We start from the raw sequence: 24,724 nt of genomic DNA on the forward strand, positions 1-24,724 counted from the left end.
GTGGCACTGCTGTTTAATGGCAAGTAGCAGTACTATTAAAGAACAGCATAAATCCAACAGCTGTTAAAAGGGTGAAAAAAAGACATCTCAGACTGTTTGCCTTTGTCCTCCATTCCTGACCTCTCTAATTTGAGTGTCATATATGCTCCTGTACACAATGCCTGGATGCAAGGCTTCACCAGGAATTTTCCTCTCTTGATGATCAACAGCACCAGGCATTTATCTTCTTCCAAGAGAGAGGCCAATCATTATTCCTCACGGCCACTCTGCATGATAGACAACCACCTGGAAAGCAGAAAAGGCAAAAAGCAAGACTATTTAAAACTCTAAATCAAGAATGAAAGGCTTAGGAACCCTCAGCTTTGCGACTGCCTGTGCAACCTTCCTTCAGCCCTCTTTCTTGCCTGTGTACTGTGGCAGAGCTGTTAATCACATAATCACAGGCTATTTTTCTACAGGACCTTGGCCTCACCCAGTACAGCAGGATACAGAATGCTCACCTAGCGAGCGACTACCATTTCATTCTCTCCACACTGTCTGAGGCGTGGCCCCGAGCCTTGTTGACTAGGTATCAGGCACACTGCTCTGCAGATGGAATTAGTTATTTACTCATAGACCTTCCTACAGTACACATCATTAGAGTAACCAAATGTTTCACAAACATGAAGGAATGTATTTTTGCAATGCCCTCATAAAGTAAGACTCTGTGTTGTCCCTGTCATGGGCAGGGAACTGAGGCACAGAGAGATTAGCATGAAAAGCTTCCACTAATTTTAAATGCTTAATTGAAACTCTTAGGTGCAAATCCTTCAGAGGCTTGTTTTGTCTGCTGAGGAACTTGGCTAAGCTTGGGCTGACGTTCTTGGAGACAGCAGAAGTGGTGCCTCTGACATATATACCATGCAAATTTTATTGGTTTGGTAAGGTGGGGGCTTGCTTTCTAATGTAATTGTACATTTGTTGTATTTAACATACATCAAAAAGTTCAACAGAAGAGAGCTGTTTTCTAAACAGGCATTCTGAGGCAGGCAGCTGGGATGGACCATTTTTGCCCAGAGAGTTTAAGTTTGGTAAAGTTGTGAAAAATAAACAAAAAAGGTTCTTAAAATAGGAAAAGCTGTTGGATGGCCTCAGCAGCAGGTCATTGCCATAACATACATTTTTCCTTCTCTTGGATGATAATATCCAGCTGTTGAAAAAAAACCCACACAGCCCTGACGTTACACTAACAGAATCAAGTCAAACTTAAAAGCAAACTGTAGCTAAAGCTTTATTTCATATCCTGGTTCTGTTAAGATAAACAAGATCCATTTGTTTTTAACTTGAATGCACAACAATGTCTTGTTACTCAATTCCAAATAGCAATTTTTGCTTTAGAGCATAAGCACCACCCTTCCTCCTCTCCTTTCACAAAGAGGGAGCAAGTGTCAGGCACTTTAGGCAGCACTGGATATAGCACTGGCAGATGGGCAGTACGCTGAGGCAGTGAATCTTACAGTGGTATAAACTGATCCTTCCCCTGATTATTTACAGGGAAATTCACAAAATCCTGAGAAAAGACTCATCTGAAAATTTCAGGCTTACCTGTGTTAACAACAGGAAAAAGACAAGACGGACAAAAACACAGTCAAGGATTGGGGAGAATAAATCAAGGTATCGCTGGTGCCAGCCTTCTTCAGCCCAATACAGCATTTTTGAGAGACTTCTTTGTAAAAGTGCAAAATCCAGCCTTGCAACTGTCCACCAAGTGTGCTCAGGACTCGGAGGGAAACAGTGAGACAATGTGGGAGCTGGCAGAGCTGGTTCCTCCATCACGTTGTGGACATGCAGGGCAGCCCTGGGATAACTCCTGGTGATTCCCCCTTGTTACCCAGATTTGCTGACGAACATTATACACTGTCCCTCCCCTAGTCACATACCTCACACACGCACAGATGAAGGCAGACCCAGTTTTTCTGTCCTGCACTGACAACTCTGACCACATATCCCTGCTTTTCAGCTAGCAATGTCTCCTGACTGCACTAACATCGACTAATTTAGTATTTTTAATTACAGAGGGATTTGCAGCACTGCACTACAGTGCTCTCTTTTATTATACCCACTGTTTCTACTGGATCTGGGTACACTCTATACACAAAATTGCACATTAGACAAATTACACTGCACATTAAGTAAATCTCTCTCTAGAAACAGGATTAGATGAAGAGGCAAATCTTCCTAATTCCTGGTGTATAAATTAATATTTGCAAAATTAATATGAAGTAAAAGAGTTCCACATCAATTTATGAAACCCCCCAAAAATATATTCTCCACAATGAATCACATTTATGGAGGAGATGCACTCTTTTTTTCTCCTATTTTGCTTAATAAATAAAACAGCTGGTCCGAGGAATGAGGTCAATCAGTGTCTGGAAAAAGCCCCATTAAAGCTGCTATATAACCTAGTTTCTCAGGCTGCATAAGGCATCCTAATATTGGAAGCAGAAGTCCATGCAGAGACAGCCCGGATGGCTCCGCTTCCGGCCCTTCAGGGTTACAGAGGACATTTATCACAAAAGATAGAGGTAAGAGACATATCTTGCAAACATCTAAGGAGCTAGGCACTGAAGGATTATAACAAAGATAACATGACACATCCAGACCTATACATTAAATATGGCTAGTGATCCTGGACATCTAACTTGAGCTAATCCAACACCAGGAGATGGTAAACATGCAGATTTTCACTTATGCTCAGATCCCCTCAAAACTAGTTCTGCTTCCATGGTGGGTGACCTCTTTCCAAGGCACTTAGTGGTCACACGGTGCCACCTCTCCCATGCATACATAGAAGGAAATTAATCCAGCAGTGCCCAAAGGTCTGGACATGCTACACAGGCACAGAACCTATTCCAGTGCAGGCAGAAGTCTCACAGCATCAGTCTTCCTCCTCCTGCACTTCACATGGCTGTTGCAATGTTTGGACCCTGGTCACCTTGGAAAATGATGTCCTTCCTTTCTTCAACAGGTTTGAAAATGCTTTGCAAAAGGTATCCCAATCCACACCCTACAGAGGCAAAAGTGGAGCCAGAATAAAGTATAGTGACTTGCTCAAGCCTAAAGAACAAAGCAGCAGTAGAACTGGGAAATGAAACCTCCTGACCCAGAACCTTAGGTTTCAGCTTATCTAAGGATACTCTTTCCTCTTAAAAAAGGAAGAGGGGGAAGAATATTCTGTAGACACAGCGAACTCGGCCCTGATAGTGCTAATGACCTGATATACTTCTTTTGTGTCTTCTAACCTCCATTTCCCATGATAAACTTCAAGGACTATCCCTCTTCCCTGATCTACTTTAACCAAGCGTATCTGCTCAAAATCCTTTTCCCAACTCCCTGAAGCCAGAGACCATCCTTCCCAGAGAGGAGATTACCTTCTCGCTTTCAGTCTCTGGATGTCCTCACAATGCTGTCCAGAGAGCACTCTGCTTTCTGGATTGCGATGAGTGATACCAAAGTCCTAGCCACAGGTCTCAGCCTGCAGCACATAGCAGCCTGAAAGGGTACCCTGGAGGTAAAACCTGGTTGTTCTCTATTAATTTTTCATTTCAAGAATGACTCCAGGGAAAGGAGGAGATATAGGTCAGAGACTTTGGGGGCTGATTAGTAACTGTACATCTTCCTTCCCTTTCTTTTCCTCTCCTCTTTTTTTTTTTTCCCCTTCCAAATTCAGAAACAGAGGGGTTTCCCTCTGTGTTTCTCATTTACTCCTTGAACATTATCAACATTAGTCAGCAAACTCCTGCTATCTCCTTGGTGAGCCCCTGATACTTGCGGAGTGACTAACCCTTCTCTACACATTCTTTGGCTCCAATAGTTGCATCTGTTGTGGTATTTTTTTCCCCCAAGAAACATGGGTCTCAGAAGTGCAGACGTGCAGTACTTCCCTGTTGTCACTACCCCATAAGCTCCTGCTACCACATGACTGCAAACACTATGATGTTTTATGCACAGAGCTGAAAAGCCAGGAGGAGATGACAGGGCCTGTATTCATGTCACTTCTTAACTCACCACTTGAATCAGCACTGTCCCTCAAACTGCCCAAGAGCAGGCATGTGGTGAACACCATGGAAAAAGCCTGAAGCAACCTGACTTCTCTCTGTGGCCATGCCAGCAACCTGGCCTGTTGGGTCACATTGCCTCCAGGTGCCTGTACTAGCCTGTCCTTCCCAGGACCAAGAGTCTCTGTCCTTGTCAAGGTGCCTAACAGCATACAGAGGTCTCAGCTGGGCTTCTGAAGCATGAATGCAGGACGTGTACAACAACCGCTCCTTGTGACTCAAGACCACCTCATTAGGGCATGACAGAAGGCTCCTCTTGGCCCCATGGGCTCGCACAAGATGTGCACCCACAGCCATGCTCACGTGGGACCTCATATGCAACTTATGCTCACGTAGGCATACGCACAGACCTGCCCATGCTTTGCTCTCAGCACCACGCTTGAGTAGACTTTGTTGTACTCACCTTTCCAATGCAGTGCCAAGAGTGCACAGACCACTCTCCTCAATGTCCCACACACAAAGTGGCCACCTTGCCCCCCAGGTAGGTGCTACCTCCCACCATCCTGAATGGGAATGACCTGCATCCACAGCAGAGCACGTCAGTGAGGATCAGTGGGAAGGCTTGCCAACTTTCTGCTGGGAAAGTCCACTCCCCATTTAACCCTACTGCCCCCACCTTGGCACCGATCCCGCTCCCCTCCACTGTTACCTCTGTCCCCATTGTAGGAGAGCCTTCTGCATCGCTGTGTAGGGAGGCATGAAAATAAACCACCGGCTCCAGTGCCACACTCCCTCCTGGCAGATCTGTTTCTCTCTTCTTAACTGTTTCCAAGTGCCTGGCTGTTTTATAATCCCCACTGAGCATTCCCTTAACTCCTTCCTCACTGAGCCCTTCCACTCTCCTGTCTCTTAAAAGACAGAAAAAAAAACAAAGCAAGGTAGGGAGCACGGAAAGCAAAGGAAGGTGCCTAAATCAAAGAGGGAATGACTGAATCAAACTGTATGTTAAACAGAAACAGCAAATTAGTCATTTCCATAACCCTGTCTTACGCAGACAAACTGACTGTTCTAGTAAGAGATTTCTTTTTTTCCCCATGGACATTTGTGTACCTCAGAAACTTACTTGTTTACTAATCTCCTCCTGCTTTTTCATACCATGAGGTCACACGCTTCCGCTTGCCCTTTGAGGTCTGAACTGAAATTGTTTTCTTGTATCACAAGTAAATACAAGTTAATGGCTTCACAATCAGTGTCTCCACCACCCCATTTATGCACACTGCAAAACTGGAGAAGAATCAATTGCAGGTTATTGCTTCCCATTGGAAAGGACCTTAGCAATAGCTGCAATGGCTGTGAGTGGGCTGAGTGGAATAGTTGAGGCATAGGGATACAAGCTCCTCTTTTCTGAGACATGGGACGTTGCAATTGCCCTGAATTGTTGTGTGCCAAGGTATGCTGGCAGCACGGTGTGGGGCTGGGCAAGAAGACTGACCCAATAGCTTTGGATTTCATAACCAAGATTACGTGCAAAGCAACGTCACAGAACACTCCGGTGTGCACACTGCTCCTGTGAGAGGATGAATAAAGAAAATGGGGGGGAAAGCAATGGCTTTCCTGCATTCCCACTCAGGAAGGAACACAACACCTTCAACTGGCTGCTGCTCTTTCCTCAAAGCCTATAGCTCCTTCTTCCAGCATCTTGAGGTTACCCTAACAGCTTACACTCAAAAGTTTGCCAAGGCATCTTTTTCCATGACAAAATGTACTCTTGTCACACGAGGTTGGGCCGCAGGGCTCTTAAAAACAGTTCTGCTGATGTTAAAAGGGAGCAGCTTGCTGCACAGAGGAGTGGTAGAGTTAATAGTAGGAGGATCAGCACAAGCTTTTAACCTACCATCTGCCTTCAGCTCAGCCAGGCCTTCTGCTAAAGAGCCAATGTGGGCTGGGGCCACTGGAGTGAGCAGCAACTCAGTGACATGAAAGACTGCCTGGGTTAGTTCATTAAGAATAAGATTAGGAGCACAGGAATCCTGCATAGCACCAGTACTGACTCATCTAAGGATTTCACAGGGAAATTTTAGTTTGGTTTTCCAAAGAAGTCTTTTATTTTGTGCAGGTGGGTGCTTATGTGCCAGCTTAAACCAGCCCTACGAACTGATGATCACAGAAATAGGACTGATCTCTGAAAATGCCACACTTTCTTCTTTGGTAGAAAGTAGAGATAAGTGATGCTTAACTGCCTCATTCCCCTATAATGTTTAACTCCTTCACATTTATAAAACTCTGCAGAAAACACAGGAAAGCACACTGGGATACCCTTCACAACCACAGGTCACAGATCCCTTGTTTGCCCTGGGGACTTTTTTTGAGCGCTGGCCACTGCCAGCAGACCCCAGCAGAGGCTGTTGCCTCTGCTCCTGCACATGCAGACTGACAGCTACCTCAAGAGCATTCTTTATTTCTTAATTTTTTTAATTGAAGAGTCACTTAAGGCTTGTTGATGACCTCAAAGTAACAAACTTGCCACCAAACTTTGAGTCTGCCAGTGCAACCATGGAGAGCAGGCCTTGAGGGATGGCAGACAAAACAGCTTTGTAGACCCATAACAAAATGATGGAGTCCCCACTGATATTGTATCATTCTGCGGTGATATCCTATTGTTCTGTGGATGACCTCCAAACCTAGGACAGGACAGGCAGAGGGAGCAGTGGAAGGGTGCTGCTGCTCTGGGAAGGGGATGAGGAAGCTGGGATGATGGAGGATACAACCTGCCTGTTCCAAACGCAAAAGGAATGGGAAAGCCCTCCCTCCACAGATGGAGCAAGGGAAAAAGACAGACAAGTGAAAAGCCTGGACTTAGTCATGAAAAACAATAGTTCATCATTTATTTTCATATCCCCTTGCTAATGCTGGAACAATGCTAACTGTGGAATTCTTCTGGCATGCATGTCATGCCTGCAAATACCAAGTGAATTACTTCTCAACTAGGCTATGGGCTATGGCACTGAGCAGCACATTCGTTACAAGTGATTGGATGATGAACAACAGTTCCCAAATTCCTCCTTCACAATGCTACTTGCATTAGTTGTAATTTAATGAGAGAGAAAGTTTTGGCTCAAACCACTGAAATAATACTGCCTGCCACTGCTTCCCACTGGGTCTTATATTAACTTACACCACCACCACCTCCATCTCCTCCTCCTCCACCTCCTCCCTTTTCACACCTTTCCTTAGGTACTAAAAGAGGTGTCATGAAACCCATGAGCATGGCAAGACAGCATAGCAAGGAGCCCCCAAATACATGCATTCTTTCTGGCTGAAAGGCAGAGGATGTAAACCTCTCCCTCTCCTTTGCCGACAGTAACAGGAGAGCTAGGGGAAATCCTCCAACAGACAGTCTCTGTTTGAACAAGCTTCTAACCCTTTGGTTTCTTCCTCCTAGAGAGCTGGTACAGGTGGAAGACACTGAATTGGCAGCTCTGGAAACAGAGCACCAAGTGCACACAGCATGACTCATATTTGTATAGAATTCCCACCAGGAAGGCAGAGTCCTCCTGTCTTCCAGAGGGAGACACAGCAGGGTAGCCTGGCCTTGTCCCTACCTCACAGACCATCTTAGCTATTTGTCACCCTTTGTAACGCTTCTGAGAGCTGGTAAGCAGCCAGTAAATGTGAACAAAAACTTTGCTAGTGGTGAGGCCTTCAATACCAATGTGCCACCACCACTGACCCTCAGCAAATCTGTGAATCACAACTGCCTCCTCATGAGCTCGTCAGTAGATCTGTACCTTCTGTCTGCAAGGCAGAAATCAGTTGAGTCTTCTTTGCTCCACAGCGCCTGCCACTAAAGGGATGGCCACTTCCTCAGAAAGGCAGGGACATCTTGCAGGTTTCTTGCCCTGGAAGCAGCCTAGCTAGCCAGCACTGCATCCCATTCCTGCAGCAACCTTGCCACAGAGCCTGTCTCCCTTCATAGGACAGGACATCTATCCACCAGATGCCTGAAATGTGACCCAGTGTGTGGGGTCTCATATGTTGGGCCAGAAGAAAGTTGAGAGCTCTGATCTGAGCAGCAGACCTACATGTAATAGGCTGCAAATATCATCACTGTTCTCCTGGCATACCCAGTCCCTTCAGTGCTCCCTCCTGACAGTGCATAAACGACAAACACCCATAGAGTCTTACCCTCCTCCTTACACCTTCTATGCCAAATGTAATTCAAAAGGCTCCCACCCTCAGCCACACTTTGCAGTGTTTTGAAAAAATTAATCCAAATGAAATTTACCCATTTCTGAAATGAAGGAATAGTCAGGGGAAGGCAAGATGCCTTTAGGATTGGAACCAAATACGTTTGTGCAAATGAGACCTAGGATTTAGTTACCTTCCAGACTTCAGCAATTTCAGCTTTGGGATGGATTCCCATGGACCTGACAAAGGGAGGAAGGCAGGCAGGATGCCACAGGATGCCCCCAGGGATATCTGCAGATATGGGTCTGTATAGGCACATAGATGCACGTGTGATTCCCATCAACAAAGCAGGCATGTTGCTGGAGGCCATCTTCAGATGCAATCTGAACACAGATCTGCCCCTTGCCAAAATCCTCCTCCCAAGCCTAGCTAATTCTGACTTTCCTAAAACTACATCTGTGTTTTAAGCAGTAATGGGGATGCAAAATAAATAAAAGCATCCAATGCTGACATGGCCCTATTGTAACAAACAAATACAACTAGGATCACTTACCAAGAAAAAGGAACAAATGGTGAACCTCAGCCTGCTGTGACTACCTATGCTCTGGGCAGCTCATCCACTCCAGCAGTGCAGGGACACTGGCATTCCCCTGAGAGACACCAGATGAAAGGGGTCCCTCTACAGACAGCAAATGTGGACAGGAGGGGACACAGGCATGAGAAAGAAGTGGAAGGTGACTGAGGCCCACCACAGAGGCTACATGTGGCCTTCAGGAGCATGGCACAGGGTTGTATATCTGCTGCTAGCCACAAACTGAACCTGCTGCCTGCAAAGAGAAGCAGTGAACAGGCTGGAGAGAGGGAGAGCTGTTATCAGCAGCAGAACTATAGGGATGAACACACCTAACCGGATGCATGGAGACCAGCTGAGCTGGAGGCAACAAATTCTTTGGGCATCCAGCGAAAACCAGAAGGGTCAGAACTGCCAGCTGCAATTCATCAAATCTCATTTTTACAGTTTAAAACCTAATGAAATCCAACATTTTTCTATTGGGTCCAAGAAGTTTCACTGGAGATTTTTGGCCCTGCTGGGAAGGCAGAGGCTGTCCTGCCCCTTAGTTTCCCTCCTGGCAGGCTGTCACAGCTCATGAAGGGTGACGCTCAGCTGTAGTACTTGGTGCCGCACTTCAGTTCCCTTTAAGCCTTCAAATTAGGGCTTGTATGGGGCTTAAGTGCAGCCTGTTCCAACACGGGGTTAGATTTCACAGCTCTTGTGTGCTGCTGGGTTTCCACTTCCAACAGCAAAGTGGGTGAGTGCTCTGCAGGCTGGATGATGGGCAGCCCATCCACTCAGAGCAGGAGATGGGGAGAGCCTGCCTCCCACAGACCTCCCCATGTCCCAGGCAGGCAAGGCAGGAGGGCTGATATCACCAGGAGAGGCTCCCGCTTCCCTTTCCTCAGTTAACCAAGTAATCCCTGTATCTGCCTTTCAGCAAGTAATTCCCAGTAACCAGAGGGTGTTTTGCCCATGCAACTGTGCCTGTGTTCTTCTTCCCCCCAATGCCCACCTTACGTGGGCTGGTCATCTTCAACCAAGCACATCCAAACATGACAGGACAGTGCTGGAGAGGGGGCAGCACAGGGGAAGAGGGTGCTGGGGACAGAATAACAAACACAAAACACTCAAGAAGAGTAAATGCCCCATTTCCCTCACCAGACTGGCTGCAACAAGAGGGTGAGTTGGACAGGAGTACCAATTGCAATAACAACAGATGAAACACTATGACCTGCAACTGGCTCCAGTGACACAACCACGTTTGCTAGCTCACCTCTAGTGCTGCCATAAGCATCTGGTTTACTGTGCACACTCTCAAAAGAATCAAGCATCCACACCTGAAACCCTGTCCTACCCTGATATTCACTCACATCCTACCCTCTTCTTCTCTTACACATTAACTTCTGCCTGTAGCAGCTTTTTGGCAGGAGTCTCAGTGTCTGTTTGTGACACGGCATGGCAAGGGAAAGCAGACATCTCCTTGTAAAGCATCCTCTTCCTGAAACCCCTTCAACCCTTTCTGGCTGAGAGGAAATGCAGGATTTGATAATGACTCAAGTGCTCCTCTGGGAAACAGCAATGATTTTGGAAGAACACAGAGTAACTTTTAAGCCAAGCTCAGTTCTAAAGAGGTGAACTCCACAGTCTGTAGCTTGACTTCACAGTTGAGCAAGAACAAAATCAGGATTCAGGCATCTACCCACAAGGATGCTGAAAAAGGTAAAAGCTACTTTACTGAGGTGGTCTCACCTATATTAGATACAGTGATATGGTAAACACATCTAAATGGATATAGATTCCATAGGGAATGTTGCACTTGCATACAAATGCAAGCTATAGCACAGGCCAAAGTCACTGACACAACTGAGGGTACAGGAGGACAAACCTCAGATACATTAGCAGAGCTGCAGAAATATCCAAGAACTGGTCCAGTAGGGGTACCAAAACCTGGCACTGGGAGAGGTGTGTAAAAGACACTGGGTTCTGGGTCATGATGGAGACGAGCTGGTGGACGTGGATTGCAGATCACTGCCAGTCAAAGTGTCTTGGATGATATTCTTTTCAAGCTTGGATTTCTAGTAACCCTTTTGTTTGTCTGATTCTTCAAAAAAACCTCTCCCTGCCTTTTTCAGTCAGAGTGGTAGTGTTCCCTCCTGAACACATTGTGATTTACAGCCTTCTACACTCAACACCAGTGACACAATCCCTTATGCAGACTGCACTCCTGGCAACACATACACTGTCACAGCATCACTCCACATAAACATCCAACTTTCACCTTGTTTGTATTTCCTCCTGTACAGGCTGTGACAACTCACAAACACACAGGAAGCCTAATTTATATTTATAATAAATCTCCCTTCTTCATTCCCTGCAGCAGAAAAGAGCCCTGGTACAAACACAATTCGCTGCGAGAATGGCACAATAGCTCTAAGGAGAATCAGAACCTCGTTTCCTTCCCTGGACAAAGGGAATGGAACCACATACAAAAGCATGTGCACGCTCATACACATGCCTGCAAACATGGGAAGAGTCCCACATACACACACACATATACTCTCCCACCTGTGCTCTCACACACATGGCCCAATGACAGCATCTGCTGTCCCCTCTGACCTGCACATGCTTTCAGGCAACATAGGCATTTGGAAGGTGCACTCTTATTATCCAGTTTCAGAAAACCAATAAGAAAATAACATTGCAAGTACCATCACCCACATCAATGACATATGCTCATGTCTGGGTTTCACATGTCCTTACTGGGCGGTGTGACTACTTCGAAGTGGGCTTTGCAATCTGTTCCTGACCCCCACTTACTAAATACATGTGCATTCTGATGTTGAGAGAATGGGAGTTAGATAGGAAGGCAGCTTTCTGATAGTGCCAGTCAGAGGACTACAAGAGATGAAGGAATTCGTAATTGTATTCATGACTGTGATCCCCTGTCGGCGACGGAGACTGGAGTCAATACGGACGAGCAATACGATCGAGTATTGTTCCTTTATTGTTCCGGTATTGCAGGCCTATGGTGTGAGCATAGTGAGTATAGCATAGCAAAGTAAAGTAAAAGAGGTGAAGTGCATATCAAGGGAACTTCTACAACTTATATAAACTCGGAGAGCACAGCTTCATTGGCTCCCCAGGAGTGACCACACATCGCACTATTACAGATTATTGGTCAAACTACTAATGACACATGAGGCTGTTGATGCAGGTGCATGTCCTGTTATTCCAAGATAACTCTCTTATGTTTATAGCTACCAGTGCCCTGCTTTAGCTACATGCTGCAGGCACAGCACTGGTTTGCTACACTGCTAGCCACTTCTGCACTTACGTTGAGCATGGCCTACCATCGTGTCAGGCTCCAGGCCTACACTGCCAGATTGCTCACACTGCTCATCGCTGGCATTGCCACAATCCCCACTTGTTTTGTAAGCACAAGCACTGGAGGAGTTACAAAGTCCTGGGTTTCTCCATGTTGTCCATAAACTGACTCTAGCCAAGAGTCATCCTATTGTTTTAATCTGGCTTCACAGAAAAGGTTGTGACCTCTCTTCACTCTGCAAGGGACCTCATTCCAGCTTCCCTTGCACCCATCACCCCAAGGTCTGACTGTGGAAGTGTGTTCCCTGCAAGACAACACTGTCAGCTTGCTGTGACCTAGCATGGCATGCTGGCACTGTGCAGGGGATGCACACTCAACCAGCCCTCTGTGGTCTCTACTGGCTCCTGATAAGCTTCCATGAAGGTGACCTATTAAATCCTGTTCAGGTGTTCTGTGCTCACTTATCTTCTGAGCAACTTTAACCCCCGATGGCACTGAAGAGTTTGAGTGGCTCGTGTGATTCCTCCTGTGTACCACTTCCGCTCCATCCTCGTGTCACTAGGCTGGACCAAAAACTGCTCTGCTCAGACCTCTCCCTTATACTCCTTCCCAGGGCATCAGAGTGCCTAAACCTGGGATCAAAACTGTCAGTGTTGAAGTGCTCAAGAGCACCACAAAAGACTGTCCATGTTAGAGGTAATCCTGGGTTTTTAAAGACTAGCAATGTCCATTTAACTGCCCAGAAATTCTGCCACAAGAAGATTAAAGATTGTGCAGACAGAGTTATTGGGGTATCTAAGAGTGTTTTCACAGAATTTTTTCTCCAGCTTTTGAAGTCAATCATCTAAATAGGAAAGTAGCAATGATAGCCAGAAATTACTGCTATCTGGAAGCAAAATGGAGACCTGCTGAATATCCTTGCCAAACTACTTGGAATTTGTCAACACTACATGCTGCCTAGGAGAAAATAAAACCCCATGAATTTTAGCTGCATGCTCTTCACCTCCAGCCTCAGCTTTAAAGAAAACAGCCTTCCTACCAACATATGCGTGGAGCAAGATGGATACTCATCCCTCTGCAACCCAGCTGCTGTCAGCTCCTGTCGGAGGGACTGTCTAAAGCCCTGGAAGACCAATGCATCTGGTTACAAAACAGGTACAAAACCCACCTCTGGCACAGCAATTCCAGAAACATCACTCTGAAAAGCTAACACTGGGGTGAGGCTCAGCCCACCTGCACTGCAACCATTTTCTGGGCAGGCTGGAACACTGTCTAGAGATCATACCTCTGCTGATATCCTTCCTGGTGGGTACTTCTCCCTCCTCCCCTTCCAGCTCTGGCTGGTTTTAGCACCTGTTGTATCTTTTCTCAAATACAGGTTGCAAGCTTTCTGGGTAATCCCATGACACATTTGTCCATCTTTTGGAAAACCTGCATCACAGAGATCCTTGATTTGTGACCCCTGCTGCTAGTGGTTACAAATAAGTCATAATTAAAATAAAAAGGGAAGCTGCACCAGGGGATTGGTATGCCTGCAAGTTTTCTCCAGACTTAGATTACTCTCAGGAGACACAGGAGAGTTACCACTGAGAGAAAAAAAAAAAACAAAAAACCCCACAACTCAGCCTACTGGTTTACGCAGAGACCATCAAAAATATGTGTCTGTATTGTTCTGACCTCCAGATCTCTCTTTTCTCTTCACATTTTCCTAACCTTTAAAAGACATGTAAGATAAACAGAGGAGAAACCAGGCAGACAACATCCTCAGAAGAGACGCAGGAATATAATCAAGCCCTCAGACACATGCACACAAACACCATAATTTATCTCTTCCTCCTCCTGTTTGATATTATCCCCTGTTCTAGTATCATAATCTGTTGCTATGGAAACAGCTATGATGTCACTGCAAGAGGTTTATGGGTGCCTTGAACAGGAAGGAAAGGTACATGATGATGGGAGAGAAAAAAAACACACCTACAAACAGCTGCTGAGCAGGAGACACTTCCATAACAGCAAGTGTTAACATGGAAAAGATAAATGCATCTTCAGTGCAGGCACTGCTGCAGACAAGAGCAGAATATAAACCCTGTTTTAAAAATAAAGAATGCTTACAAATTTTGCCTACAAGTAAAAATATTCTGGGAAAGCTAAAGGATCTTCCTGAGAAAAACAAACTTTCCCTGCAACGTTCCGCAAGTTTTTTGGGACTGGGTATTTTCTGAGGCTTGGTGCTAGAGTCCAACTCCCCATCAACCCACTCCATCATCTGCTGTAACATTCCCTCCAGAAGTGTTAGCAGAACACCTCCCCAAAGCAGCTAATACTTAGGGAGTTTAATGGCCACTCACCATCCTGTGTGCCTTTCTCTAACTAGAAAATCAAAACTCCTATCTTCAAGCAAAAATAAACAGAATCATAGAATCATTTAGTTGTGAAAGACCTCTAAGATCATCAAGTCCAATCATAAACTACTAAGACCACTACTAAATCACCTTCCTAGGCACCACCATACTTCCAGGGATGGTCACTCCACCTTCACCACTTCCCAGGGTACCATGTTGCAATCATTGACAAACTTCAGTGAAGAAATTTTTCCTAACGTCCAATCTAAACTTCTCATGGCACAACTTCAGGCTATTTTCTCTTGTCCTATCACTATCAAGTGGCCTCCAACCATCACATCACCCACAAGTCCTCTCTTTGCAATAACCAGGTCCAGCGAGGTGCCTTCCCTAGTTGGCTCACACACCAGCTGTATCAGGAAGTTATCTTCCACACACTCCAGGAGCCTCCTGGACTGTTTCCTCTCTGCTGTTTCCGATCTATGCAGAGACACACCAAAATCACTGGATCACATCCAGTAGCAAATAAACCCCCTGACCCCTACACTACAAGCACAAAAAAGAGATTTTCCTGCTCTCTTCACCCGAAAGGAAAACCATAATCTTACAGACTCGCTGCCAAGTGTACCGACATACCTGACCTGCTAATAAACAGTACATTGAGCCTCATGTGCTGCAAACACACCCAGCCTTCAGGCACTGCACATCCATGTGTGGCATGATGCACGTGCAGCTCTCACCCGTAAGCTCAGGCACTGCTGGCTGTGGTTCCCCACTCATACCCATTTTGATCACCTGGACTGACAGTGAGAGAAGGGCAGATGTGAGGACAGAGGGTAGGACAGTTACACGTGCCCTTAAGGACATCATGTACAGGTTGCAGGAACACTCAGCATGTACAGCCTGCCAAGGAGGAGGAGGGAGGACTGCAGTTCAAATTCTTCCTGCACAGCCACCTTCATCATGAGAAAGACAATGGCAGCAAGGGAGGAAACCCCAAAGATCTCAGATCAGTGAAAAGTGATGGTGTTTCAGCTAATCTCTGCCCCATTAGAATTTCCTGAATATAGAGAGCAGGACCAGAGCTCTTATGGGAATGCTGTAGCATCAGTTTTGCCTCTGGTCTCAGCTCCAGCTAGGGAACTCCTAGGTAGACTCTCTGTCCTGCCTGTGAGCACTAGGATACAGGTAGTACCTCCAGTCCTCACCCACCTTTACTTCCAAAGATGTTAGAGAGAGCAGGAAAAAAACAAACAGAAGAGACTGAAGTCAGTGAGGGTAGCTGCAAAAAGGCCATGTGGGGATCTTCAACAATTCACCTGACTTTCTGTTCCTGTTGGCCTTGGCTGTACTTTTAAGGGGTCACCTCCTTCCTTCTGTTACAATCACTTGCACCCTCTTCCTTCCCCACCCGTCACACTCATCCTCTTCTTTCTTGTTCCTGACCTATTTACTTATTTCTTCTCAACCTCCAGCCCATCCTTCCCTTCCTCAAATGAATCCCTCTAACAAAAAAGTTTAATGAAACCCACACATTGTGATTTCCTCTCCCCAAAGAGCCCAGCCAGTTTGTATAATCCACTGCTGTGTCATCATCTGCACAAAATGCAAATCCTTTAGGGTGGATGTCAATGTCATGCCTAGTGCAGTCAGGTCCTGCTTTCATTCAGCACTGGCACCACTACAGCAAATACAACCATTCTTAGGAATACTTCAAAAGCACCCAAGGAGAGTAAAAGAATAGGACATGTGTAAACAATGGCAAGTGTTCTGTGTTTTTTTTTCATTTTCTTTCATATTTTGGGGGCAAGATTCTGTTCCTGATTTTTATGAAACAGTTTGTTTCTCTTCTGTGCTTTCTGTTCCACTGCAAAGTGGAAAACAAAGCTGATCTTGGTGACAGGTGGCACCAAGCAGGAAGGGACTGCAAAGTCAGGGGAATTAGCTTTTCATTTGAAACAGTCATGACAAATTGAAAGGAGGAATTTCAAATGGGATAAGTAGGAAAATCCTATGCTAAGACAGGAAAGGCCTGCTACACACATACAGGACAGAACATGGCTCCTGAGACATCAGGCCTCATAGAATCTGGGAGCCACAGCACATCACAAGGTACACAGAGGTGAATGGTGTCACAGGGCAGAAGTTAAACCAAACAGGAATGCTGCCCTGTAACAAATGTCAAGGAATGCTTCTGTTCTACTTGCCCAGTGCAAGACCTGGGTACAGCACTGTGCTTTGCCAGTATTGCTCAAGAGAGAGGTGGACCAGCTAAAAAGAATGCAGAGAACTATGAGGATGATCAGAGTTGAAGGGAACATGGCACAGGAGAAAGAGTTCAACGATGTTTGAGATAGAATGCAGCCTAAAGAACACAAAGGCAAGGAGAGACACGTCAAAAAGGAACAGTTCTCCCACATCCACTCTAGATGGGACAAGGAATCACAGCAAACAAAGCAGAGAGGAGTTACAGAGGAGGCAAAATCCTTTCAATGACAAATCAAAGGGCAGCAACTACATCCTGGGCAGGCTGTGGACCTTCCATACAGAGGGCATACAGTGGACAAGCATGTTACTGTACACGGACAGGCACACACTAAGTACATACTGCTTTGAAAAACTTTTCAAAGTCTTGTCTGTGCCCACTTCCTATGATTTAAATTATTTTGGTGAGAGAGAAGTTTCTTTGGCATTTCAGCATAGCCTACAAACCAAACTAAACCTGTCAGTGACTAGAACTGGAGGAGATGTCAGTCTGCAGACTACCACTGTGTAACACTGTTGTTCCAGGTCTTGCTAATGCCTTTAAGGACTAAAGGTTATAATGAACAAGGAAGGCAGCTGCCCTTCTGAATTTCCCAAGTATCTCAGGCAAACACCAGTGCCTTGCAGGGTAACCTTTTCCTGCTTTCCAGGGTAGGAGTTACATGCAATTGCTCTCACTTCACCCTTCCAGAGGTAGATGTCAGCACAGATCCTGGAAGGTGAGGAGGACAGAGAGTAAGTCATGAGCTTCAGCTTCTCCAAGCAAATGTCCCATTTGGCAGGAAATGCTGAAAACCAAGGCAGCACACTATGCCATCCTTCACCCAGCATAAAATTCCCTCTCCCTCCAGAATGCAACATAGATGGGCTAAGGCTCACCATGTGGAGTTTGTGCTTCCTGCCCCACAGCTCCTCAGGTTTCAGTGGCACTGTTGCTGACGATACCACCCTCAAAATCAGAGTCAAGCCTAGGAACAGCTCGAGAGGCTTATATCTCAAGGATGCTTGCCTCCCACTGCCTATTTTGTACCCATTCTGCAAGTAAGTAACAGACTCTGTTTCTTGGCATCATTCTGTCAGTGGCTTGATCAGCCAGCCACTCCTTATTTAGCACCTTGAAGATATACAGCACTGTATAAACACACATCATTACAGCTTATTATTACTTTCAATAAATAAATTCTAATGGCATGGCTTTTTGATTCTTTTAGTCCTGAATCTGGACTCTCCAAGGTATTTTGTAATGTGGCAATGTCCTTGCCAGCCTACAGAGACAGGGGCTGCTCATCCACTCACCTGTGTGTGGAAGTCTTAGAAGAATGACTTCTACCACTGAAGTTACCCTACTTGGAAGGCTATCTGTCTTCAAGAGCAATCCTAAAATACATGCACTTGTGCTTTCCAGAGGAAGGCCCTTACTTACAGATGTGTCCAGATGAAGGAGAATTCAGGCACACTCTCTGCACTGTAAATGGGGGAAGCAGTAATACTCCTCTACTCTTCCCCCATGACAAAGAGTCAAACTGCTAAATGCTCTATCTGGAGTGAAATTATCACCCACATTTATTTTCAAAACAAAAGCTGGACTTTGTATGGCAAGGGGGAATGGTTTCAAAAGAGAAGGCCACCTGTTAAACACCTCAGTCCATGTTGGGGTATGTAAACAGCTGAAGAAACAACCTTTTCTCTAAATAGCAATTAATTCTCACTTCTTGTTGTCCAACAATTAACCTTGCAAAACCAAGAAAAAGCCCTATAAATAACATTTCACATTCAGAGGGCAGAGATTTCCTAGTAAGGGTGAGCAACCAACCTCATTTTTATAAATGGACTGATTAGGCTACAGAGGCCATGAGTCAGAAAGGTACTTCAGCATGTGGCCAGCTTTAAAGACATAAACAATTCTAATTAAGTCAGCAGCACTGCCTGCAAGCTTAAATTTAGGCACAGACCTTAAAATACCTTCTTAAATTGTGTCCAGAAAGGAAAAGGGTGGAACTTTCAAAAACATCCAGTTTCATCTTACCCGTCCTCTACACACACAGGGATGGGCACACCATAATAGCTGCCAGCCCACCACTGAATGCCTTTGTAAACTCCCCTTTGCAGGAGAGTCTTGACCAAAGGTATGCAGTATGCCAGCTGCCTCGACACCTGCACCTAAGTGGTCTAATTTGTTTCATATTGGAGTCTCTCAGCCTAGTCTGAACACAAGGTCCTAAACTTAACCTTGACCTCGCCATCTGACAGGTTCATCACCTGGAACCCACTTGGTGAGGCCCACAGTCAGGACAGGGATTCACTTCCATGCTCAGGTCACCAATCTGACTTCCCAGAACTTTCCTCCTCATTGACTATCTACATACTTTTAACATGCCACTGCTGTAATGAGACCAAAACTCATTCTTAGTCATTTAGCCACCTAAGTACATTATCTACCTTAGAATAAATCTAATTTCCAGAGGTTCACCTAAGTTCAAAACCCTCACAGGCATAAAGAAGGTCTCTAGGTTGTCTTCCAATGGCAGAAGGCCTACACTGATCAGGACACATAGACGGCTTTTACCTAGCCTGGATGACACCACATCCAGCAGTTTCAAAGCACCACATGAAAGTGAGCAGTAAATAGCAACCATTGTGTACATGGGGAAACTGAGGCACAGGAAAATTACAGTAACTTCATTTTCACTGACAGCTGAGGTGTACAGCCAAAGCCAATGGATTTTTTTCCCCACCTGTTACAGCCACAGAGAGGAACGCACTGCATGGAGTCCAAGGGCCATTGACTGTGGTGAGTAACTGTGCTTGCCTCTTTACCCAAGCACACTGTTTGTCTGTCTGCCCTGGGCCTTGGTTCCAGCAGCGCTCTTTCCACTTCTGAAAATAACCCAGCATTTTTCACCCATTAGATCTCAAACCCATTTAATCGCTAGATGCGGCAGCAAGATAAGAACAATAATTATAACTGGAGGGGGCTTCCTGTTACCCTGGCTATAGCCATATCCTGAGCTAATAAAAACGCACAGTTTTGGTCCCAGCATTGACTTAGTTGAAGTGTTGGTTATTAATTCATAAACAGGAAATGCCTTGGAGTTATCATCTCCCTGCACAAACTTTGGAGTAAAGACCTTTACTCTGCCTCACTGGTGCCACCCTCCTGATGAGCAAGATTTGTGTGGTTTTCACGAGCTTTGAGGATGTGTTCAAAACCCAGCAGGGCTGGCCTGTTTCTAGCATTAAACTGGATCTGATCCACGACCTGTCCAGGTTCAGATTTTCAGGCTTCACATCCTCTCATGTGACAAGGACAGCATACAGGCAGGTCTCTGCCTGCACCAAGCTCCAGCAGCAGCACCCTTGGTGAGCTGCACTTTACAAATATTACCTTGATTAATTCCATAAGCCACCCACATAGAAAACTAGCAACCCGGCTGCTAAAAATACACCGTGAGTTGCAAAAAAGTTGTCAGGAATAAGTAAGAAGAGCAAAGCAAAGAGGAACAAAACCAAAACAGAGGTAATCGCTGTTTAGAAAATAAAGGTTAAAGTGTATAAACATTTCTTTTTACCCAATTCTGACTGATGCCAGGTGTGAGGCACCCAGGAAACTGATGGAGACACCCACCTAGGGCAGAAATCTACCCATAGCCCAGGACTGATTATGTCTAGCAGCAAGCCCTTTTAAAATGGGGTCTTTCCTGGTCCGTAGAGCAGGGCTTTGTCCCCTGCATCGGAGAAAACGTCACACGACAAGCACTCCAATGATGACTTTGCACAGCAAGGGCTATATTGCCTACTAAGAGTTCAAAGAACCAGATTCTCACCTGCCTCAAGCCATTCACCTCCTCTGAAGACGATACAGCCACCCCTGTGGAAGTCACATCTCCTGTGCTAAGCAGCACAGTGGACATTAGTTTGCCCCAACTCTGGGGCAGAGGCCATGCAGGATTACACATGATGAGGCCCACTTTGAAGTCCAACACATTTCCTGTACAGCTCACAATCGAAACTAAAATCCAGGTCAAATATTGAGTGGTGGTGTTACTTCTATTTCACTTGGTAGGTTTTTATGTCCTTCCTTTTGCTGCTCAGCTCTGCAACATGCAGGGAAAAGAAATGAATGAGAAAAACCCAGTAGAGGAAAAGATGACAGCAAAAACTCTGAGATCCTTAAAGAGAATAGGAAAATTCTTCTGGCACAGTGTGTGTAGAGAATTTCACACCAGATATTCACTTATTTATCATGCCTCACCTATTAATATTAGGTGAGACACCATTCTGATTCCCAGGGTTAGTATTCAAGCTAGCTGGTGCACACAGGCACACACCACCCTCATCGAGAACCACGGGTGACTTTGTGCATGTGCTCTATGTTATCACTCACTTAAATTTCTACTGGAACCATTTCATAAGGCTTCTAAGGTGTCACATTTCCTCCCGGGGCGCCTTTTCTGTCAAACAGCCTATGCATAGAAATCCGTACGGTGAAGATACTGTTTCACCTCCCCTGGCCTGCCTTGCAGTGGTGATGGTGGGCATGTGTGTGCGCCATTCAGGACCACTCTGTCAAGGGCAGGAGCAGAAAAGCAACTGCCCCTCCCAGCACTGATCTTGGCTGCTTCGCTCTTCCTCAGTGGCCTGATAGTACCTGATGCTCCAGGGGAGGGCTACAGACCAGACTCATTACGCACACAACATGAGGCTCCTAAGAGAGGATGGCAGTCCTTGCCTCCTTCCAAGGAGGAAATCGCATTCTGTGATAAGTAAGTTTTTATCTATGCACCATGATATTGCAGGGAATTCTAAGGACCTCTTTCATGGCAACTGGGAGGAGAAAAATATTCATTAACCCCCTCCTCCACTTCCCCCAAAGTCATCCAGTAGCAATTTAGTCTGCAAACATACTGCAACAGAAACCAGAGAAAACAATCCCTATCAGCCTTTACACTACCCATTGGCTCCTGTCATTTAGCATATTCACCTACTTTAAGGCTTGAGGCTTGCCGCAGAGCCTGGCCACGGACCCTTCTGCATCAGTCGCAGGGAATTCGTTTTTACGAGTTGCTTTTCAGGGCATTTTTTCCCCATCTGCTCTCTTTTCCAGTTAGGCAGATTCCCGGGCGCCGCTGAAGTTAAGATGCTCTAAGGAACCGCTAAACTTCCACCGCACGCTTCGGTGCGGCACCACCGCCTCCTCCGCGGGAGGAAACCGGCGCCCTGCCGGGCCGAGCTGGCTGCGGCCGAGGCCTCTTCTTTTCCTTCCCCTCCCTTGCCCTGCCCGGCTCCGGGCAGGCGGCCGTGCAGGCGTTCGGCGGGCGCCCGCTGCGGCGCGCCGGGGATCGCGGTCGGGCTGACCGCAGGCCCCGTGCCTCACTCCGCCCCCGGCCGCTGCGGAGCCGCCGGGCGCCGCCGCCCGCCACGGGGCACCGCACCTCCGCCCGCCTGGGGCATGCTACCCAGAGAAGAGCGAACTTCAGAGGAATCGCCGCATTACCCACCCTGCCAGGAGCACCCGCTCGGGAGGGGCTGGGCAAGCTCAGCAGTGGGCAGTACGATGCCAGGCAGGCCTCACCGGCCTGCCGGTGACCCGGGGCCGCGCCAGGGGGGGTACAGGCCCGACCCGGCGAAGAGCCGCGGGCGGAGGCCGGGCAGGTACGCACGGGGGCTGCGACCCCCTGCCGCGGCCGAGAGGCGGCGGCCAGCTGGCGATGCCCCCCCATACACACTCTCCACAGCTGGCCCCCGCGGTCGCCCGGGGCCGTTGTGAGGCACCGGGGGTGACCCTGGCGCAGGGGAGGGCTCGCCGGTCTCGGGGGCCGAGGCCGCTCGACCGAGCGGTGCGGCCGGCAGAGGGCGCCACCGGCGGGCCGGCTCAGACCGGCACCTCGGGCCCGCCGCGGCCCCTCCGCCGACACCGGCCCGCCGCCGCGCAGGGCCCCGCCGCCGCGTCCCTTCCGCGGCCCCTCCGCGGCTCCCGGTGGCGCCGCCGCCCTCAGGCTTCGGCGGCCCTGTGCACGGCGGCGGCGAGGGCGCGGAGAGACGGCCGTCCTCCGCTGCCGAAAACGCTCCTCTTTGTCTGCCTCTCGCGAGTCCAAACTCCGCACCGCCGGTGAGCGCGGGGTTGCTTAGAAATAACCCGGCGGGCTGGTAACTTTACACCGCCCGCCGAGCGTCCTCCTCTCGGGCGCTGCAGCCCGGGCTCGATTTTCTCCTCAGATAAGTTTTACCGGCCTCGCCATAGGGAGAAAAGTACCATGTCCCCCGCCCCCTCTCCTCCCCGCCGGGTGCCCGAGTCTCTGCCGCCACAGACCGACCGGTCCCCGGGCGGGTTAAAACGCTGGCCGGGTGGATGTCCCTGCGGTTTATGTAACGCTCCTCGGCCAGCGCCAAGCCGGGAGGGGTGACGAGGGAGGATAAATACATCGCGAGGGGATTCAATTTAACCTTATGCATTTAATTTTTTAAAAGCACTCTCCCTGAAACATGCGCCAATCTAACATCAACCTGGTCTCTTTTTTTTTTTTTTCTTTTTTTCTTTTTTTTCAACACCAAAAAACTAAGTTGGGGTACTTGAGCTTCTCGCCGCAGCCCAGGCTGGGCTGAAGGAGAAGCCGTGCGAGCTGACAGACTGCTGCCGGCAACCCCGTCCCCTACCGCCGCTGCCGGCGGGATCTCCGCGCCCCGGAGGAGAGCCCCGGCGGGGGGAACTCTTGGGAAATCGGTGAAAGGAGCTCCTGGAAATGAAAATTGCAGCAAGGAGCAGGCAGGCACACACACACGGAGGCGCAGGGCAAGCTCCGTCCACCTCATTGTTCTGCTCGGCACCGGCACGGACTTCACCCACCACCCCCCGCCGGGGCCCGAGTGTCCGGGACCGCGGGACTGGAGAGGGCAGGAAGAGGGAGAACAGAGCTGGGGGGCCGACCCCGCGCCTCACCCCGCTCCCAGCCGGGCGCTTGGCAGGGCGGGGGTGCCCCGCCGCCGCCAGTCTCCCTACAACAACGCCGGGGGACGGCGAACCGCAGGCTGCGGAGGACCCCCCCCGGGCTTCCCCCCCCCCCCTCCCCGGCAGGGCGAGGGGTGCCGACAGAGCGGGCCGGGCCGGGGCTTACCTTCGTACATGGGGGCCATCGGTGCAAGGACGCCTGTTATTCATGGCAACGCCGCCACGAACGACGCGAGATCGCAGCCCCCCAAACTCAACACACATCTGCCATCTTGAGCGGGTGTCTCTCGGCGGAGGCGAAGCTGCCGCCTGCCTTCTGCATCGCTGCCCGCCTCAGCGCGGGGGGAGCCGGGCACATCCAGCCCCGCTGCCGGCCCTCCGACGCGGCCGGGGCGGGCGAGCGAGCGGGCGGGGGGCGGCGGCGCCGGGCCGGGCCGGGCCGGGCCGGGGCCGGGGCGAGGCGCGGGGCCGGGCAGGGGCGGCGGGCGGCGGGGCCCCCCCGGCTCGGGACGGCGGCGTTGGGGAGGGACGGAGGGAGGGAGGGAAGGAGAGAGGGAGGGAGGAAAGGAGAGAGGGAGGGAAGGAGGGGGGGCTGGCGCGGCGTCCCTGCTCTCAGCGCGGCATGGCTGCGTGTGCCGGGGCGCCTGCAAAAGTTGCACTGGGGGTAAGAGAAAGGGAGAGAGAGACGGAGGGGGAGAGGGGGAGACGGAGACCGAGACAGAGAGGAAGGGAGAAAAAAAAAAAAAAAAAAAAAAAAAAAAAAAAAGGGAAGGAAAAAAAAAAAAAGGCGAAGGGAGTTTGCAAATAATCAAGCGCCGATGGCACTGATCGCGGCTTCCCAGAAGGAGAGGGAGCGAGCGAGAGAAACCCTCTGCTGAGATTATGTGGGATCTTGTTTAACAACACATTTCAATCAGGAGAAAAAAGGAACAGTCAACAGAAGTTGGTGAAACACTTCTGTCTTCCCCCCTCCTCTTTAAAGAAAAGAGAGGAAGGGAAAAAAATAAAAGAGGCAGCTGATTGAAGCTTTGCAATTCACTGGCTGTGGGGATCATATAATTTGAG

General features: G+C 48.2%; 2 protein-coding genes across 3 annotated transcripts in view; both read right to left on the reverse strand.

Annotated features, from left to right (window-relative positions):
* The window catches only part of HIPK2 (homeodomain interacting protein kinase 2), a 143,889-nt gene extending 119,532 nt beyond the window's left edge, over window positions 1–24,357 (reverse strand). For both annotated transcript variants that reach the window (XM_068142222.1, XM_068142221.1), the window contains exon 1: window positions 23,826–24,357. In XM_068142222.1, coding sequence (XP_067998323.1) covers window positions 23,826–23,844 — 19 coding nt within the window. In that variant the 5' untranslated portion in view covers window positions 23,845–24,357. The remainder of the gene's footprint in view (window positions 1–23,825) is intronic.
* Window positions 60–23,136, reverse strand: LOC137442766 (translation initiation factor IF-2). Its single transcript, XM_068141739.1, has 3 exons — window positions 22,941–23,136; window positions 20,538–22,837; window positions 60–3,046 (listed from the first exon to the last, which is right to left on the reverse strand). Exons 1-2 carry the CDS (start codon window positions 23,134–23,136, stop codon window positions 21,867–21,869), a joined length of 1,167 nt encoding a protein of 388 aa, XP_067997840.1. The 3' UTR covers window positions 60–3,046; window positions 20,538–21,866.
* Window positions 24,358–24,724: the final 367 nt, after the last annotated feature.

The sequence above is a fragment of the Melanerpes formicivorus genome, unplaced genomic scaffold (genome assembly GCF_026170545.1).
Source record: "Melanerpes formicivorus ecotype bairdi unplaced genomic scaffold, bMelFor1.0.p_v2 SCAF_8, whole genome shotgun sequence".
NCBI lineage: Eukaryota > Metazoa > Chordata > Aves > Piciformes > Picidae > Melanerpes > Melanerpes formicivorus.